The sequence below is a fragment of the Procambarus clarkii genome, chromosome 30 (genome assembly GCF_040958095.1).
Source record: "Procambarus clarkii isolate CNS0578487 chromosome 30, FALCON_Pclarkii_2.0, whole genome shotgun sequence".
NCBI classification, from domain to species: domain Eukaryota; kingdom Metazoa; phylum Arthropoda; class Malacostraca; order Decapoda; family Cambaridae; genus Procambarus; species Procambarus clarkii.
The window spans coordinates 23,450,605-23,470,958 of NC_091179.1; the positions used below are offsets into that span (position 1 = coordinate 23,450,605).

At 52.6% G+C, this 20,354-nt stretch overlaps 2 protein-coding genes across 3 annotated transcripts in view; one reads left to right on the forward strand and one right to left on the reverse strand.

Moving 5' to 3' along the window:
* LOC123748570 (uncharacterized) overlaps positions 1-20,354 on the reverse strand; it is a 94,916-nt gene that overhangs the window by 56,082 nt on the left and 18,480 nt on the right. The window contains exon 1 of one of the 2 annotated variants that reach the window (XM_069334036.1): positions 2,648-2,999. The exons of the other annotated variant lie outside the window; for it this stretch is intronic. The gene's annotated coding sequence lies outside the window, so the exon portion shown is untranslated. Of the gene's footprint in view, positions 1-2,647; positions 3,000-20,354 lie in introns of those variants that run through there. 2 annotated transcript variants of the gene reach the window in all.
* LOC138369952 (calphotin-like) overlaps positions 1,670-20,354 on the forward strand; it is a 24,467-nt gene continuing 5,782 nt past the window's right edge. Inside the window, exons 1-3 of the mRNA XM_069333706.1 lie at positions 1,670-1,902; positions 3,808-5,563; positions 5,667-6,090. Coding sequence (XP_069189807.1) covers positions 1,670-1,902; positions 3,808-5,563; positions 5,667-6,090 — 2,413 coding nt within the window. The remainder of the gene's footprint in view (positions 1,903-3,807; positions 5,564-5,666; positions 6,091-20,354) is intronic.

Below are 20,354 nucleotides of genomic sequence, written 5' to 3' on the forward strand. Positions count from 1 at the left end.
GGAGGTGGTTGACGCCCCCTACCTCACGTGGGAGGTGGTTGACGCCCCCCTACCTCACGTGGGAGGTGGTTGACGCCCCCCTACCTCACGTGGGAGGTGGTTGACGCCCCCCTACCTCACGTGGGAGGTGGTTGACGCCCCCCTACCTCACGTGGGAGGTGGTTGACGCCCCCCTACCTCACGTGGGAGGTGGTTGACGCCCCCCTACCTCACGTGGGAGGTGGTTGACGCCCCCCTACCTCACGTGGGAGGTGGTTGACGCCCCCCTACCTCATGTAGGAGGTGGTTGACGCCCTCTACCTCATGTAGGAGGTGGTTGACGCCTCTACCTCACGTAGGAGGTGGTTGACGCCCCCTACCTCACGTGGGAGGTGGTTGACGCCCCCCTACCTCATGTAGGAGGTGGTTGACGCCCTCTACCTCACGTGGGAGGGGGTTGACGCCCCCCTACCTCATGTAGGAGGTGGTTGACGCCCCCCTACCTCATGTAGGAGGGAGTTGACGCCCCCCTACCTCATGTAGGAGGTGGTTGACGCCCTCTACCTCACGTGGGAGGTGGTTGACGCCCCCCTACCTCATGTAGGAGGTGGTTGACGCCCTCTACCTCATGTAGGAGGAGGTTGACGCCCTCTACCTCACGTGGGAGGGGGTTGACGCCCCCCTACCTCATGTAGGAGGTGGTTGACGCCCCCCTACCTCATGTAGGAGGTGGTTGACGCCCCCCTACCTCATGTAGGAGGAGGTTGACGCCCTCTACCTCACGTGGGAGGGGGTTGACGCCCCCCTACCTCATGTAGGAGGTGGTTGACGCCCTCTACCTCACGTGGGAGGGGGTTGACGCCCCCCTACCTCATGTAGGAGGTGGTTGACGCCCCCCTACCTCATGTAGGAGGTGGTTGACGCCCTCTACCTCACGTGGGAGGGGGTTGACGCCCCCCTACCTCATGTAGGAGGTGGTTGACGCCCCCCTACCTCATGTAGGAGGGAGTTGACGCCCCCCTACCTCATGTAGGAGGTGGCTGACGCCCTCTACCTCACGTGGGAGGTGGTTGACGCCCCCCTACCTCATGTAGGAGGTGGTTGACGCCCTCTACCTCACGTGGGAGGGGGTTGATGCCCCCCTACCTCATGTAGGAGGGAGTTGACGCCCCCCTACCTCACGTGGGAGGTGGTTGACGCCCTCTACCTCACGTGGGAGGTGGTTGACGCCCCCCTACCTCACGTGGGAGGTGGTTGACGCCCCCCTACCTCACGTGGGAGGTGGTTGACGCCCTCTACCTCACGTGGGAGGTGGTTGACGCCCTCTACCTCACGTGGGATGTGGTTGACGCCCCCTACCTCACGTGGGAGGTGGTTGACGCCCCCCTGCCTCATGTAGGAGGTGGTTGACGCCCCCCTGCCTCATGTAGGAGGTGGTTGACGCCCCCCTACCTCATGTAGGAGGTGGTTGACGCCCCCCTACCTCATGTAGGAGGTGGTTGACGCCCCCTACCTCACGTGGGAGGTGGTTGACGCCCCCCTACCTCATGTAGGAGGTAGTTGACGCCCCCCTACCTCACGTGGGAGGGGGTTGACGCCCCCCTGCCTCACGTGGGAGGGAGGGGGGCGGCTCTGACCAGCCCTCCAACATGTCACTAGAGAGGTCTCCACCAAGCGGAAAATATTAAATATGTTCCAGTTCGCTGCCACTTGGAACCCGCAGGATTTAAGACGTCCCTCGGGTGCAGTGCTCCTGGAGGCACGGAGGAGGAGGAGGAGGCACGGAGGTGGAGGAGGAGGCACGGAGGTGGAGGAGGAGGCACGGAGGAGGAGGAGGAGGCACGGAGGAGGAGGAGGAGGCATGGAGGAGGAGGAAGCACTGAGGAGTTACAGAGGAAGACTTAGATTAACGATGGCAGGCGTGTATGTATGTAACTACCTGTGAGTAGTTACTTTAAGAACAGTTACAGGGGGGTCATTAGGACGAGGCACCACAAGCTTGTCTCTCAAGACAAGCTTGTGGTGCCTCGTCTTGTCTATAATCTTAGTCTAATGACAGTTTAAGGCTTGCAATAGTGTTAGCATACACAACTCTCTCATGTAAACTGTTTCACCACATCTATTACTCTCCATAACAACATTTACGAACATGTTGGCGGGGTGTCTGCCAGCTTAAAGTGTTCAGGTTGTTAATGTTCGGGGCGCTCCAGTTATCAACACTTCTTAGAACTGTTGACATTCCAGTTAGACTTTTGTGCACCTTGTCACCGCACTTCCCCGTGTGTAGTTGTGGCATATGACACCTCGGGGGGTGTCATATGCCACATGTGTCCACCCACACCATAGTGTGTGTGTGTGTGTGTGTGTGTGTGTGTGTGTGTGTGTGTGTGTGTGTGTGTGTGTGTGTGTGTGTGTGTGTGTGTGTGTGTGTGTGTGTGTGTGTGTGTGTGTGTGTGTGTGTGTGTGTGTATGTGTGTGTATGTGTGTGTGTGTGTGTGTGTGTGTGTGTGTGTGTGTTAGGTCTGACAGCTGTTTAGTTGCGTGTCTGTCATTGCACTTCGGTCTGTGTTCACAATAGATACGAAGAATAATTCATGATAAAAATAATACTAAACAATTTCTCCATCACTGTTGACTATATATCCGACGCTGCGGAGGGTCAGCCTACCTGAGTGTGGCGCCACACAGCAGCGGTGGGTACTCCACACCTCCCTCACAACGGTCTCCCTTGGGCGCTAGTGTGGGTGAGCTCCCACGGTGTGGGTGAGGTCCCACACTGTGGGTGAGGTCCTGCACTGTGGGAGAGTGTGGGCGAGGTCCCGTGCTGTGGGCGAGGTCCCGCGCTGTGGGAGGGTGTGGGCGAGGTCCCACAGTGTGGGCGAGGTCCCACAGTGTGAGCGAGGGTGTGGAGACCAACAACAACACGTCAAGGAGCGCCAGGTGTGCAACAGAAGGCAGATCGTCCCCGACAGGAATGTTTGGTTTGAACGGCTCGACTCCCATACCACGAATGAAACCTCCTGGCTGTAAGACTGCTCACGACGCTTTGTTTTTTCCCTCTCTCTCTCTCTCTCCGTGGTGTGCTGTGTGAGGCGTGTGGCGGAGGGGAAGTCCCGGGCGAGGCAAGTGGGCTCCTGCTCCCTCCTGCGACATATTTGGCTCACCAGCCGCTCTCTCCGCTACATTCCCGCCGCTTAACTCCAGCGATGAATGGTCTAGATTTATTATTCACGGCAGTTGGATGTAGCGAAAATGTTAATACAACAACGCGGCGAGTACCTGAGTGTTGCCGGCTTCATGTGTAGTCTTGGTCCTCATTATTTTGGGATATCTTGTGACTGACAGTGATTAATGTTTGAACACCGACCTGCAGAAGGTGGGGACACACACAGGACCTGCAGTGTCGTACCGGTGACGGCATTCTATGCTCCGGAGTAATTACCAAGAGCATAGACTGCTGTCTATGACTAATAACACAACACTAACATTTTAAAGGATGGTAATAACACTAAGAGTATGTATGTACTTTCACGCGCGAGTCATTCTTTATGTCCAAAGATTTATAAATATCTAAAAAAAAAAATCCTCTTTGTAAACTTTACTGACATTTATTTTTAAATGAGTAGATATGTAAATTTTTAAATTACATTTTAAATTACAAAATTAAATAAATGACATTCTTTCATATTGTTGTATCTAAGAACAATGTAATGTCCGTTCATCAAGTTTACATAAGATGTAGCCGACAGTTGCTGGCCTAAACTGGTGAGTCACTCCTGCGGCGCGGAGAAGTTTTCTATGATGCCCTGACACGCTCCGAGCTCTTAGCGGTGTACCAGAGGTGCAAACAGGTGTACCAGAGGTGCAGGCTGGCGTACCAGAGGTGCAGGCTGGTGTACCAGAGGTGCAGGCTGGCGTACCAGAGGTGCAGGCTGGTGTACCAGAGGTGCAGGCTGGCGTACCAGAGGTGCAGGCTGGTGTACCAGAGGTGCAGGCTGGTGTACCAGAGGTGCAGGCTGCTGTACCAGAGGTGCAGGCTGGTGTACCAGAGGTGCAGGCTGGTGTACCAGAGGTGCAGGCTGGCGTACCAGAGGTGCAGGCTGGTGTACCAGAGGTGCAGGCTGGTGTACCAGAGGTGCAGGCTGGCGTACCAGAGGTGCAGGCTGCTGTACCAGAGGTGCAGGCTGCTGTACCAGAGGTGCAGGCTGCTGTACCAGAGGTGCAGGCTGGCGTACCAGAGGTGCAGGCTGGCGTACCAGAGGTGCAGGCTGGCGTACCAGAGGTGCAGGCTGGTGTACCAGAGGTGCAGGCTGGCGTACCAGAGGTGCAGGCTGGTGTACCAGAGGTGCAGGCTGCTGTACCAGAGGTGCAGGCTGGTGTACCAGAGGTGCAGGCTGGTGTACCAGAGGTGCAAACAGGTGTACCAGAGGTGCAGGCTGGTGTACCAGAGGTGCAAACAGGTGTACCAGAGGTGCAGGCTGGCGTACCAGAGGTGCAGGCTGGTGTACCAGAGGTGCAGGCTGCTGTACCAGAGGTGCAGGCTGCTGTACCAGAGGTGCAGGCTGGTGTACCAGAGGTGCAGGCTGGCGTACCAGAGGTGCAGGCTGGTGTACCAGAGGTGCAGGCTGGCGTACCAGAGGTGCAGGCTGCTGTACCAGAGGTGCAGGCTGGTGTACCAGAGGTGCAGGCTGGCGTACCAGAGACGCAGGCTGGTGTACCAGAGGTGCAGGCTGGTGTATCAGAGACGCAGGCTGGTGTACCAGAGGTGGAGGCTGGTGTACCAGAGACGCAGGCTGGTGTACCAGAGGTGCAGGCTGGTGTACCAGAGACGCAGGCTGGTGTACCAGAGGTGGAGGCTGGTGTACCAGAGACGCAGGCTGGTGTACCAGAGGTGCAGGCTGCCGTACCAGAGGTGCAGGCTGCTGTACCAGAGGTGCAGGCTGGTGTACCAGAGGTGCAGGCTGGAGTACCAGAGGTGCAGGTTGGTGTACCAGAGACGCAGGCTGGTGTACCAGAGATGCAGGCTGGTGTACCAGAGGTGCAGGCTGGAGTACCAGAGACGCAGGCTGGTGTACCAGAGGTGCAGGCTGGTGTACCAGAGGTGCAGGCTGCTGTACCAGAGGTGCAGGCTGGAGTACCAGAGACGCAGGCTGGTGTACCAGAGGTGCAGGCTGGTGTACCAGAGGTGCAGGCTGGTGTACCAGAGACGCAGGCTGGTGTACCAGAGGTGCAGGCTGGAGTACCAGAGACGCAGGCTGGTGTACCAGAGACGCAGGCTGGTGTACCAGAGACGCAGGCTGGTGTACCAGAGGTGCAGGCTGGTGTACCAGAGGTGCAGGCTGGAGTACCAGAGGTGCAGGCTGGTGTACCAGAGGTGCAGGCTGGTGTACCAAAGGTGCAGGCTGGTGTACCAGAGGTGCAGGCTGGTGTACCAGAGGTGCAGGCTGGTGTACCAGAGACGCAGGCTGGTGTACCAGAGACGCAGGCTGGTGTACCAGAGACGCAGGCTGGTGTACCAGAGACGCAGGCTGGTGTACCAGAGATGCAGGCTGGTGTACCAGAGGTGCAGGCTGGTGTACCAAAGGTGCAGGCTGGTGTACCAGAGGTGCAGGCTGGTGTACCAGAGGTGCAGGCTGGTGTACCAGAGGTGCAGGCTGCTGTACCAGAGACGCAGGCTGGTGTACCAGATGCAGGCTGGTGTACCAGAGGTGCAGGCTGCTGTACCAGAGACGCAGGCTGGTGTACCAGAGGTGCAGGCTGGTGTACCAGAGGTGCAGGCTGCTGTACCAGAGACGCAGGCTGGTGTACCAGAGGTGCAGGCTGGTGTACCAGAGGTGCAGGCTGCTGTACCAGAGACGCAGGCTGGTGTACTAGAGACACAGGCTGGTGTACGAGAGGTGCAGGCTGGTGTACCAGAGACACAGGCTGGTGTACCAGAGGTGCAGGCTGGTGTACCAGAGACACAGGCTGGTGTACGAGAGGTGCAGGCTGGTGTACCAGAGACACAGGCTGGTGTACCAGCGACGCAGGCTGGTGTACCAGATGCAGGCTGGAGTACCAGAGACGCAGGCTGGTGTACCAACTACATCTATAATCCCTTACCATTGGCTGGTAATAAATCAGACTTAGAACTGGTGAGACTGTGTCTATAATTCCTATCATTGTTGTGGGGAATATTGTTAGTCACGTCCTGTGGCGCGGGAGGTGATCCCTTCACGCCCGGGGCGTGGGGCCGCATAGAACAGTTTGGGCAGTGGTCATCTAGCACTAACTAGGTGACCTAGCATTGACTAGGTGAATCTGACCTGAATCCATTGCTGCAGGTGAATCCACTCCACATGTTGACCAAAAGTCCTTCTTCGCGTAGGAAGGGAATTGAAAGATTAACTCATAAATGTTAGTTTTTCACTTTAATAACCTGAGGCGTTTCACTAAGGCACCACCTAGCATCCTCAGAGGCTAAAGGGAAAGTGAGTATAAAATAACAAATCCCAATCGTTTTATATATATAGTCGCTAAAGTTGCCATGTAAACAACACAGGATAAACTGTTTTTTTATTATGCCTGGTCGGCTGGGTGGGTGTAGGGTAAACAAGATGTTTTCTCTTACCTGTTTATTATCGAACAAGGTTGTTTAACGTCATGTAATTATGTGATATCAAATGGCCTAATTTTCCCTGTACCTGACGATATCTTTGGTGAACAAAATTGATCTATTGATGGTCCTGAGTTGAAAATATGTTATCTTTATTGATAACTTGTTGTTTATGCCTCGCCAGGGGTCCTTGAGAGACATATAGTCATCTTAGGTGTTTGTTGAGACCGTCGGGGCTGTGAGACTTGTCCAGCCACAGACAACACCCACCGCTTGTGTATGTCTCGAGAGGCGTGAGTCTCTCTTCCAACACTGGACAGAGGACGACATTTGAACTGGTAGGAAGAGCAGGCTGTTTGCACGGTCGGCGTTCGATCCCCAGTGGTCCTTGTGGTTAGACACAATTGCTTCACTACGTCCTTATATATATCCCAGCACTTCATATCCCAGCTCCTTGACCGCATATCCCAGCTCCTTGCCCTCATATCCCAGCTCCTTATCTTCATATCCCAGCTCCTTGCCCTCATATCCCAGCTCCTTGCCCTCATATCCCAGCTCCATGTCCTCATATCCCAGCTCCTTGCCCTCATATCCCAGCTCCTTGTCCTCATATCCCAGCTCCTTGTCCTCATATCCCAGCTCCTTGTCCTCATATCCCAGCTCCTTGTCCTCATATCCCAGCTCCTTGTCCTCATATCCCAGCTCCTTGTCCTCATATCCCAACTCCTTGACCCCATATCCCAGCTCCTTGTCCTCATATCCCAGCTCCTTGTCCTCATATCCCAGCTCCTTGTCCTCATATCCCAGCTCCTTGTCCTCATATCCCAGCTCCTTGTCCTCATATCCCAGCTCCTTGTCCTCATATCCCAGCTCCCTGCCCTCATATCCCAGCTCCTTGACCACATATCCCAGCTCCTTGCCCTCATATCCCAGCTCCTTGTCCTCATATCCCAGCTCCTTGCCCTCATATCCCTGCTCCTTGCCCTTATATCCCAGCTCCTTGACCACATATCCCAGCTCCTTGACCACATATCCCAGCTCCTTGTCCTCAAATCCCAGCTCCCTGCCCTCATATCCCAGCTCCTTGACCACATATCCCAGCTCCCTGCCCTCATATCCCAGCTCCTTGACCACATATCCCAGCTCCTTGACCACATATCCCAGCTCCTTGCCCTCATATCCCAGCTCCTTGACCCCATATCCCAGCTCCATGTCCTCATATCCCAGCTCCTTGCCCTCATATCCCAGCTCCTTGTCCTCATATCCCAGCTCCTTGCCCTCATATCCCTGCTCCTTGCCCTTATATCCCAGCTCCTTGACCACATATCCCAGCTCCTTGACCACATATCCCAGCTCCTTGTCCTCAAATCCCAGCTCCCTGCCCTCATATCCCAGCTCCTTGACCACATATCCCAGCTCCCTGCCCTCATATCCCAGCTCCTTGACCACATATCCCAGCTCCTTGACCACATATCCCAGCTCCTTGCCCTCATATCCCAGCTCCTTGACCCCATATCCCAGCTCCTTGACCCCATATCCCAGCTCCATGTCCTCATATCCCAGCTCCTTGTCCTCATATCCCAGCTCCCTCTCCTCATATCCCATCCAAGTGCTAAACAGTCAAGCAGCCTTGACACTGTCTCTTGACCTCCGCCAATTCATGTAACCAAAATCGGGTCAGTATTTGGTGTTGTGTGACCGACCCAACAGCGAACAAAGCATAGCGTTTCCGGTTGAGGTGTGATACTGTCGATAGTGCTGAGGTTAAGACGCACCAGAAGGATGTATACGCATACAATAGTATGCGTATACTAAGTATACGTTAGTATAATACGTATACATATATATGCATTATACTAATGGGATTATACAACGCCAGTCACCTGAGGCAGCTTGGTTAAGTGTTAATGTATGTATTAGTGTCACAGTGCTTGACGCAGGTGTGTAACAGCACCACAGTGCGTGACGCAGGTGTGTAACAGCACCACAGTGCGTGACGCAGGTGTCACAGCACCACACAGAGCGTGACGCAGGTGTGTAACAGCACCACAGAGCGTGACGCAGGTGTAACAGCACCACACAGTGCGTGACGCAGGTGTCACAGCACCACACAGAGCGTGACGCAGGTGTATCAGCACCACAGAGCGTGACGCAGGTGTCACAGCACCACACAGAGCGTGACGCAGGTTTCACAGCACCACGCAGTGCGTGACGCAGGTGTCACAGCACCACACAGAGCGTGACGCAGGTTTCACAGCACCACACAGAGCGTGACGCAGGTGTAACAGCACCACACAGTGCGTGACGCAGGTGTAACATCACCACACAGAGCGTGACGCAGGTGTAACAGCACCACACAGAGCGTGACGCAGGTGTAACAGCACCACACAGAGCGTGACGCAGGTGTAACAGCACCACACAGTGCGTGACGCAGGTGTAACAGCACCACACACAGCGTGACGCAGGTGTAACAGCACCACACACAGCGTGACGCAGGTGTAACAGCACCACACAGTGCGTGACGCAGGTGTCACAGCACCACACAGAGCGTGACGCAGGTGTCACAGCACCACACAGTGCGTGACGCAGGTTTCACAGCACCACACAGAGCGTGACGCAGGTGTAACAGCACCACACAGAGCGTGACGCAGGTGTAACAGCACCACACAGAGCGTGACGCAGGTTTCACAGCACCACAGAGCGTGACGCAGGTGTAACAGCACCACACAGAGCGTGACGCAGGTTTCACAGTACCACACAGAGCGTGACGCAGGTGTAACAGCACCACAGTGCGTGACGCAGGTGTAACAGCACCACACAGTGCGTGACGCAGGTTTCACAGCACCACACAGAGCGTGACGCAGGTGTAACAGCACCACACAGAGCGTGACGCAGGTTTCACAGCAGCACACAGCGTGACGTAGGTGTAACAGCACCACACAGTGCGTGACGCAGGTGTAACAGCACCACACAGAGCGTGACGCAGGTGTCACAGCACCACACAGAGCGTGACGCAGGTGTAACAGCACCATACAGAGCGTGACGCAGGTGTCACAGCACCACACAGAGCGTGACGCAGGTGTCACAGCACCACTCAGAGCGTGACGCAGGTGTCACAGCACCACACAGAGCGTGACGCAGGTTTCACAGCACCACACAGAGCGTGACGCAGGTGTAACAGCACCACACAGAGCGTGACGCAGGTGTCACAGCACCACACAGAGCGTGACGCAGGTGTCACAGCACCACACAGAGCGTGACGCAGGTGTCACAGCACCACACAGAGCGTGACGCAGGTTTCACAGCACCACACAGAGCGTGACGCAGGTGTCACAGCACCACACAGAGCGTGACGCAGGTTTCACAGCACCACACAGAGCGTGACGCAGGTGTAACAGCACCACACAGTGCGTGACACAGGTGTCACAGCACCACACAGAGCGTGACGCAGGTGTAACAGCACCCATTAAAGCGTAACGTGAGGTAATCGCTGCCTCGGCCTTGAACCCGGGCCCGTCCTCCCGCCTGTCACAAGTCTCCTGCGTATAAACATGTGATACTGTCGGTGTCCTCTACGCATCCTGTGTGACGCCTTGACTCCCCCTGAGGACACACTAGGTGTCGTGGACACACTAGGCTGGTGGACACACTAGTCTGGTGGACACACTAGGCTGGTGGACACACTAGGCTGGTGGGCACACTAGTCTGGTGGACACACTAGTCTGGTGGACACACGAGGTGTCGTGGACACACTAGTCTGGTGGACACACTAGTCTGGTGGACACACTAGGCTGGTAGACACACTAGGCTGGTGGGCACACTAGTCTGGTGGACACACTAGGCTGGTGGACACACTAGGCTGGTGGACACACTAGGCTGGTGGACACACTAGTCTGGTGGACACACTAGGTGTCGTGGACACACTAGGCTGGTGGACACACTAGTCTGGTGGACACACTAGGCTGGTGGACACACTAGGCTGGTGGGCACACTAGTCTGGTGGACACAATAGTCTGGTGGACACACTAGGTGTCGTGGACACACTAGTCTGGTGGACACACTAGTCTGGTGGACACACTAGGCTGGTAGACACACTAGGCTGGTGGACACACTAGTCTGGTGGACACACTAGTCTGGTGGACACACTAGGCTGGTGGACACACTAGTCTGGTGGACACACTAGTCTGGTGGACACACTAGGCTGGTGGACACACTAGTCTGGTGGACACACTAGTCTGGTGGACACACTAGGCTGGTGGACACACTAGTCTGGTGGACACACTAGGCTGGTGGACACACTAGGCTGGTGGACACACTAGGCTGGTGGACACACTAGTCTGGTGGACACACTAGGCTGGTGGACACACTAGGCTGATGGACACACTAGTCCTGGTGGACACACTATTCTGGTGGACACACTAGTGTCTTGGTGGACACACTAGTCTGGTGGACACACTAGTGTCTTGGTGGACACACTAGGCTGGTGGACACACTAGTCTGGTGGACACACTAGGCTGGTGGACACACTAGTCTGGTGGACACACTAGTCCTGGTGGACACACTAGTCTGGTGGACACACTAGTCTGGTGGACACACTAGTCTGGTGGACACACTAGTCTGGTGGACACACAAGTGTCTTGGTGGACACACTAGTCTGGTGGACACACTAGTGTCTTGGTGGACACACTAGTCTGGTGGACACACTAGTGTCTTGGTGGACACACTAGGCTGGTGGACACACTAGTCTGGTGGACACACTAGGCTGGTGGACACACTAGGCTGGTGGACACACTAGTCCTGGTGGACACACTAGTCTGGTGGACACACTAGTCTGGTGGACACACTAGGCTGGTGGACACACTAGCCTGGTGGACACAATAGTCTGGTGGACACACTAGTGTCTTGGTGGACACACTAGTCTGGTGGACACACTAGTGTCTTGGTGGACACACTAGTCTGGTGGACACACTAGTGTCTTGGTGGACACACTAGGCTGGTGGACACACTAGTCTGGTGGACACACTAGTCTGGTGGACACACTAGTGTCTTGGTGGACACACTAGTCTGGTGGACACACTAGTCTGGTGGACACACTAGTCTGGTGGACACACTAGTGTCTTGGTGGACACACTAGGCTGGTGGACACACTAGTGTCTTGGTGGACACACTAGTCCTGGTGGACACACTAGGCTGGTGGACACACTAGTCTGGTGGACACACTAGGCTGGTGGACACACTAGTCTGGTGGACACACTAGGCTGGTGGACACACTAGTCTGGTGGACACACTAGTCTGGTGGACACACTAGTCTGGTGGACACACTAGTCTGGTGGACACACTAGTCTGGTGGACACACTAGTCTGGTGGACACACTAGGCTGGTGGACACACTAGTCTGGTGGACACACTAGTGTCTTGGTGGACACACTAGGCTGGTGGACACACTAGTCTGGTGGACACACTAGTCTGGTGGACACACTAGTCTGGTGGACACACTAGTCTGGTGGACACACTAGTCTGGTGGACACACTAGTCTGGTGGACACACTAGTCTGGTGGACACACTAGGCTGGTGGACACACTAGGCTGGTAGACACACTAGTCTGGTGGACACACTAGGCTGGTAGACACACTAGGCTGGTGGACACACTAGGCTGGTGGACACACTAGTCTGGTGGACACACTAGTGTCTTGGTGGACACACTAGTCTGGTGGACACACTAGTCTGGTGGACACACTAGTCTGGTGGACACACTAGGCTGGTGGACACACTAGTCTGGTGGACACACTAGGCTGGTGGACACACTAGTCTGGTGGACACACTAGTGTCTTGGTGGACACACTAGTCTGGTGGACACACTAGTGTCTTGGTGGACACACTAGTCTGGTGGACACACTAGTGTCTTGGTGGACACACTAGTGTCTTGGTGGACACACTAGTCTGGTGGACACACTAGTGTCTTGGTGGACACACTAGTGTCTTGGTGGACACACTAGGCTGGTGGACACACTAGTGTCTTGGTGGACACACTAGTGTCTTGGTGGACACACTAGGCTGGTGGACACACTAGTGTCTTGGTGGACACACTAGGCTGGTGGACACACTAGTGTCTTGGTTTACACACTAGTGTCTTGGTGGACACACTAGGCTGGTGGACACACTATAGTCTTGGTGGACACACTAGTCTGGTGGACACACTAGGCTTGGTGGACACACTAGGCTGGTGGACACACTAGTCTGGTGGACACACTAGTGTCTTGGTGGACACACTAGTCTGGTGGACACACTAGGCTGGTGGACACACTAGTGACTTGGTGGACACACTAGTCTGGTGGACACACTAGTCTGGTGGACACACTAGGCTGGTGGACACACTAGGCTTGGTGGACACACTAGGCTGGTGGACACACTAGTCTGGTGGACACACTAGTGTCTTGGTGGACACACTAGTCTGGTGGACACACTAGTGTCCTGGTGGACACACTAGGCTGGTGGACACACTAGGCTGGTGGACACACTAGGCTGGTGGACACACTAGTGTCTTGCTGGACACACTAGTCTGGTGGACACACTAGGCTGGTGGACACACTAGGCTGGTGGACACACTAGTGTCTTGGTGGACACACTAGTCTGGTGGACACACTAGGCTGGTGGACACACTAGTGTCTTGGTGGACACACTAGGCTGGTGGACACACTAGTCTGGTGGACACACTAGTGTCTTGGTGGACACACTAGGCTGGTGGACACACTAGTGTCACACTAGTAACCTCCGCCAGGCGTCGACTCCCTGGCTCACCTCCGCCAGGCGTCGACTCCCTGTCTCACCTCCGCCAGGCGTCGACTCCCTGTCTCACCTCCGCCAGGCGTCGACTCCCTGTCTCACCTCCGCCAGGCGTCGACTCCCTGTCTCACCTCCGCCAGGCGTCGACTCCCTGTCTCACCTCCGCCAGGCGTCGACTCCCTGTCTCACCTCCGCCAGGCGTCGACTCCCTGTCTCACCTCCGCCAGGCGTCGACTCCCTGTCTAACCTCCGCCAGGCGTCGACTCCCTGTCTCACCTCCGCCAGGCGTCGACTCCCTGTCTAACCTCCACCAGGCGTCGACTGCCTGTCTCATCTCCGCCAGGTCACTACTCGGATGTTAATTATCCTCTGGAATGAGGAAAAGGTGATTTATTCGTGCCAATGTGAGGTAGCGACGTGGAGAACGGCCAGTAAACGCCGTAGGAATGATCATGTTGGTCTTCGGCCGGGAATAAATAAGATTGATTTTTCCTCTGACTTTTTTTTAGCGCATGTAATTAGTACTTTGTTCATGTGCTTTGGCGCTCCTGTGCTTGGGTGTACATAGTGCTATTGTGCTTGCGGTACCAGTGGTGCTGTGCGCCGTAGTCCTGCTGTGCTTGGTGTACCAGTGGTATTGAGCACTGTAACCCTACTGTGCCTGGCGTACCAGTGGTATGAATGTCTGGTGATATATATATCACTGAGATTGCTTAGTGTCTCGACCCAAGGTCAGCTAAGAAATCTTGGAACATGTTCACTACGTATATAAATATTAATCTACATACATACGAACACATATTACACGCGCTCTAGCTTCGTCCGACCGTCGGGTGTCGGAAATCTGTCACATAACACACTAATATACTAACTTGTAACCATCATAAAGATGTTATTAATTTACATTAGTTAGTCACAAAAGGACTAGAGAATGGGATATCCGTGACGTCACAACACGAATATTTAACTTATCTCGTATCCTTAAAACTACAGTCAAGTGATTAAAATGATTAAAAAAATGTATTCAATATAACTGGTTCTAATACAATTATTAATAAAACTAGTGTCTACCTCCCTTAGTCAATATAAACAGAACTGGAACCAATCCTGGAGACGCGGTGAGGCTAACCTGACTCAGCTGTCAGGTTAGCTCCACAGAGAGAGATTGTAAACAAAGGCTTCCTGGAAGGTTTAGCCCAATGCGGCACTGCAGAGATCGGAAATATCGATCAGCCAATCGTGATCCAGCCTCGGCAACCTTAACACCACTACCAGGAAGTGATGAGTATCAAATATTTGTTATTAGTTTGGCCAATAACTATTAAGATAGGCGGTTAAACAGTTGGGCATCACCCCACCAAAGGTAAGCCTCGTCTCATTATATTAAACAATCCAAATTTCAGATTTCAGTGTCCCACGTCGGGGATTCGAACGCTGTTCAGCAAAAAGCAAGACCGTTGGTCTACCGATCAGTGCAAGAGGTTTCCTCCTTGCGTTTTTATAATCATTTTATGTCTACAATTATTGTAGTGTAGAGAGGACACCTGTTTCTGTACTGTGAGGAATACTTTTGTTAACAGATGTCGCTAAAGTTCCCATTTGCCTTTGTTAGGGGTGTTTCCTGCTCTGTATTATTGACAGTGTGTCTCTTTGGCTTCCACATGTTGCTGGTGATTCTTGGCTTCCTCCTGTGTGTGTGTGTGTGTGTGTGTGTGTGTGTGTGTGTGTGTGTGTGTGTGTGTGTGTGTGTGTTTGTGTGTGTGTGTGTGTGTGTGTGTGTGTGTGTGTGTGCTCACCTAGTTGTACTCACCTAGTTGTGTCTGCAGGATCGAGCATTGACTCTTGGATCCCGCCTTTCGAGCATCGGTTGTTTACAGCAACGACTCCTGTCCCATTTCCCTATCATATCTAGTCTTAAAATTATGAATAGAGTTTGCTTCCACAACCTGTTCCTGAAGTGCATTCTATTTTTCCACTACTCTCACGCTAAAAGAAAACTTCCTAACATCTCTGTGACTCATCTGAGTTTCCCGCTTCCACCCATGTCCCCTCGTTCTGTTACAATTGCGTGTGAACATTTCATCTATCTCCACTTTGTCAATTCCCCTGAGTATTTTATATGTTCGTATCATATCCCTTCTCTCCCTTCTTTTTTCTAATGTCGTAAGGTTCAGTTCTTTCAGGCGCTCCTCATATTCCATCCCTCGTAACTCTGGGACGAGCCTCATCGCAAACTTCTGAACCTTTCCCAGTTTCCTTATGTGTTTCTTCAGGTGGGGACTCCATGATGGTGCGGCATACTCTAAGACTGGTCTCACGTAGGCAGTGTAAAGCGCCCTAAAAGCCTCCTCACTTAGGTTTCTGAATGAAGTTCTAATTTTCGCCAGTGTAGAGTACGCTGCTGTCGTTATCCTATTTATATGTGCCTCAGGAGTTAGATTTGGTGTTACGTCCACGCCCAGGTCTCTCTCTCGAATCGTTACAGGTAGGCAGTTCCCCTTCATTGTGTACTAACTCTTTGGCCGCCTATCACCTGATCCCATTTCCATAACTTTACATTTACTCGTGTTGAACTCCAGTAGCCATTTATCTGACCATCTCTGCAACCTGTCCAGGTCCTCTTGTAGGATCCTACAATCCTCATCTGTCACAACTCTTCTCATTAATTTTGCGTCATCCGCAAACATTGACATGTAGGATTCCACTCCTGTAAATATATCATTTACGTAAATAAGAAAGAGGATTGGTCCCAGCACCGATCCTTGAGGTACTCCGTTCGTTACTGTTCGCCAGTCCGACTTCTCGCCCCTTACCATTACCCTCTGGCTCCTTCCTGTTAGGTAGTTCTTCACCCATACTAGGGCCTTTCCGCTTACTCCTGCCTGCCTCTCAAGTTTGTATAGCATTCTCATGTGCGGTACTGTATCAAAGGCCTTTTGGCAGTCTAGAAATATGCAGTTGGCCCAGCCTTCTCTGTCTTGCCTTATCCTTGTTATTTTATCATAGAATTCTAAAAGGTTTGTTAGGCACGATTTCCCTGTCCAGAACCCATGGTGGCGTTTGTTTACAAACCTAACGTTCTCCAGGTGCTCAACAAGTCTTAGCCTAATTATTCTTTCAAGTAGTTTGCAGGGGATGCTTGTCAGTGATACGGGTCTGTAGTTAAGTGCCTCCTCCCTATCACCTTTCTTGAAGATCGGCACGACATTTGCCTTCTTCCAGCAACTGGGTAATTCTCCCGACATAAGTGACTCATTAAAGATCATTGCCAGAGGCACGCTGAGAGCCTGTGCTGCCTCTTTAAGTATCCACGGTGATACTTTGTCTGGTCCAACCGCTTTAATTGCATCCAGTGTTGTCAACTGTTTCATTACCTCCTCTGCTGTGACCTCTATATCTGATAGTGTTCTGTCTAGGGTAATCCCTTCTAACAATGGGAGCTGCTCAGGCTCGGTTGTGAACACTCCATGGAAACTTGCATTCAGTACTTGCAGATTTCCTTGTCGCTTTCTGTATATGCCCCTTCTGTTTTCCTCAGTCTTGTCACTTGGTCATTTACCGACATCTTTCTTCTTATATGGCTATGTAGTAATTTAGGTTGCTTTTTCGCTTTGACTGCAATATCATTCTCATAATTTCTTTCTGACACTCGTCTTATGTTAATGTAATCATTCCTAGCTCTGTTACATCTAATCCTGTTGTCCTCTGTCCTCTGTACTTCCTCCACTCCCTCCTGCTTCTCACCTTTGCTTCCTGACACTGTCTATTAAACCATGGGTTATTATATTCCCTCCCACTTTTTTCCTTTACTGTTGGAATAAATCTCTCTTCAGCCTCCTTGCATTTCCCTATGATTAGGTCCATCATATCTTGCACTGTTTTCCCTCTAATTTCCTCCTCCCACTGCACTTCTCCCAGGTAGTCCCTTATCCGACTGTAGTCCCCTTTCCTGTAATCAACTATCCTTTCCCGGACCTCCTGTCCTTTGGTCACAACTTTGAGTTCCATCATGTAGTCAAAGACTAGGACACAATGGTCACTGGCTCCTAGTGGTATTTCATGTTCCAAATTCTCGATGTCGTCTTCATTCTGGGTGAAAATTAGGTCTAATAGGCTCGTCGTATCCCCTCCTCTTTCCCTTGTGTCTTCCTTCACGTGCTGTGTTAGGAAATTCCTGTCAATAACGTCTACTAACTTCACTCCCCACATTTCCTGCCCGCCATGGGGATTCCTTGTTTCCCAATTTATCTCTCCATGATTTAGGTCCCCCATGACCAGCAGCTTCGCTCTCATTCTATGCGCTATAGTTGCTGCCCTCTGCAGTTCATCTATACATGCCTTGTTGCTGTCCTCATATTCCTGCCTGGGCCTTCTACTGTTTGGTGGGGGATTGTAGAGTATCAAGATTACAATCTTCTTCCCATCCGCTGCTAGAATTCCATGTATGAAGCTTGTGCTTTCATTGGTACCCGGATTTTCCAGCTCATCAAACTTCCATTTTAAAATTGTGTGTGTGTGTGTGTGTGTGTGTGTGTGTGTGTGTGTGTGTGTGTGTGTGTGTGTGTGTGTGTGTGTGTGTGTGTGTGTGTGTACTCACCTATTTGTACTCTCTTAGTTGTGCTTGCGGGGGTTGAGCTCTGCTCTTTCGGCCCGCCTCTCAACTGTCCATCAACTGTCACACCAAGGAAGCAGCCCGTAACAGCTGGTTAACTCCCAGGCACCTATTTACTGGTATGTAACAGGCGCATCAGGGTGAAAGAAACTCTGCCCATTGTTTCTCGCCGGCGCCGGGAATCGAACCCCGGACCACAGGATTACGTATCCAGCGTGCTGTCCACTCAGCCACCGGCCCCTAAGTGTGTACTCGCCTAATTGTGCTTGCGGGGGATGAGCTCTGGCTCTTTGGTTGGCAAGCGTGTGTGTGTGTGTGTGTGTACTCACCTAGTTGTGTTTGCGGGGGTTGAGCTTTGGCTCTTTGGTCCCGCCTCTCAACTGTCAATCAACTGGTGTACAGGTTCCTGAGCCTACTGGGCTCTATCATATCTACACTTGAAACTGTGTATGGAGTGAGCCTCCACCACATCACTGCCTAATGCATTCCACCTGTTAACTACTCTGACACTGAAAAAGTTCATTCTAACGTCCCTGTGGCTCATGTGGGTACTCAGTTTCCACCTGTGTCCCCTTGTTCGCGTCCCACCCGTGTTAAATAGTTTATCTTTATCTACCTTTTTCTTGATATAAGATATCTTTATCTTTATCTTTAGACCAGGAGGCCTGGTCGACGACAAGGCCGCGGGGACGCTAAGCCCCCGGAAGCACCCCATCTCAAGGTAGCCCTGTCAATTCTTCTGAGAATTTTGTAGGTAGTGATCATGTCTAGTTAGCTCTGAGTTAGCGCAAGACATCTCCTAATTATCAAACATAAGCTGTGTTTCCTTCAAGAAGCAGAGGCTAAGTGTTGCAACAATGCAAGAATGCGGGGTATAAAACATTATGAATAAAGCGATGAGGCATTTTACGTGGGCACTAGAAAGGTCTATCAATAAAGAGCTTAATTTCAAGTTACAATAGACTGACCTCCAAATATTTTACTTTTCATGTAGTTTTTGTTTTTTGTTTTCTGAGGCTATAGACGTCTTTCAGTCAGTCAATCAAGCAATCAATCTTTCAATCCAGTGTTGTTGATGCAGATGCGGTTGGTTACTGTGCTGAATACGTTAACAGGAACAAGTGCCAGCATCTCCTACCACGAACCAACACTGTGTTGAAGAACCAGTGTTGCCTCAGCGCTTAAGCGGAAGTCAAGCGGAACAAAAAATAGGAAAACAGAGACTGACGGCCAAAATCTCTCAGTAGCCAATTACGTTGCTCAAGACTGGAATGGGTAAGAAAGTACTACCCACACGGAGGACCGTGAAGGTCAGCGGGTCTGCGTTCCATGCCCCTACTACCCTCCAGACCCCCACCCCCCCCACTCCCCCCAGTACACACTCGAGCGGCAGAGAGGCTTGAGTTTCGTCATGGAGACTCTCCCCCGGTGTTCCAGGCGTCTGTTGTGGCTGGGGTTGATGAGTTATGAAGGTCGTGATGCGTCCTTCCTGACTCTTCCTTTGTTTCTCTCTTCTCTCCCTTTTCCACGCTTACTCTTCCATGCTTTCTTCTTTTTTTCCTCCCTTGTGGCATTCCTTGCCTCCCATTCCAGCGGCTGGCTCTCCACTTGCTCTCTATTCCATCCACTGTGCGGGTTATTATCGTCTGCTCTTCTATCCCAGCCATTCTCCACTATTCCTGCCTCTTCCTCTCCTCGCACCATGTCTTCGCCTCTCCTTAGTTACGTTGCTATTCTCCTCCCTCTTCCTTCATAGTCCTCCCTCCGCGATGGTTCCATTCCTGTCCCATTCTCTCCTTTATTTACTAATTCTCTTTCCTCTCTCTTCCCTCTCTTCTCCTGTCTTCTCCCTGTCCTCCTCCTCTCTTCTCCCCATACACGAGGAGGGGGAGGTGCAGGTCTCTCATAATTCATCTCTTCCAGAAGTTCACAGCTGGACTTGAGTTGTGACGACCTCTCACCCGGTGGATAGACTCACCCGGTGGATAGACTCACCCGGTGGATAGACTCACCCGGTGGATAGACTCACCCGGTGGATAGACTCACCCGGTGGATAGACTCACCCGGTGGATAGACTCACCCGGTGGATAGACTCACCCAGCGGAGGGATTCACCCGGCGGATGGACCCACCCGGTGGATAGACTCACCCGGTGGATAGACTCACCCAGCGGATGGACTCACCCGGTGGATAGACTCACCCGGTGGATAGACTAACCCGGTGGATAGACTCACCCGGTGGATAGACTCACCCGGTGGATAGACTCACCCGGTGGATAGACTCACCCGGTGGATAGACTCACCCGGTGGATAGACTCACCCGGTGGATAGACTCACCCGGTGGATAGACTCACCCGGTGGATAGACTCACCCGGTGGATAGACTCAC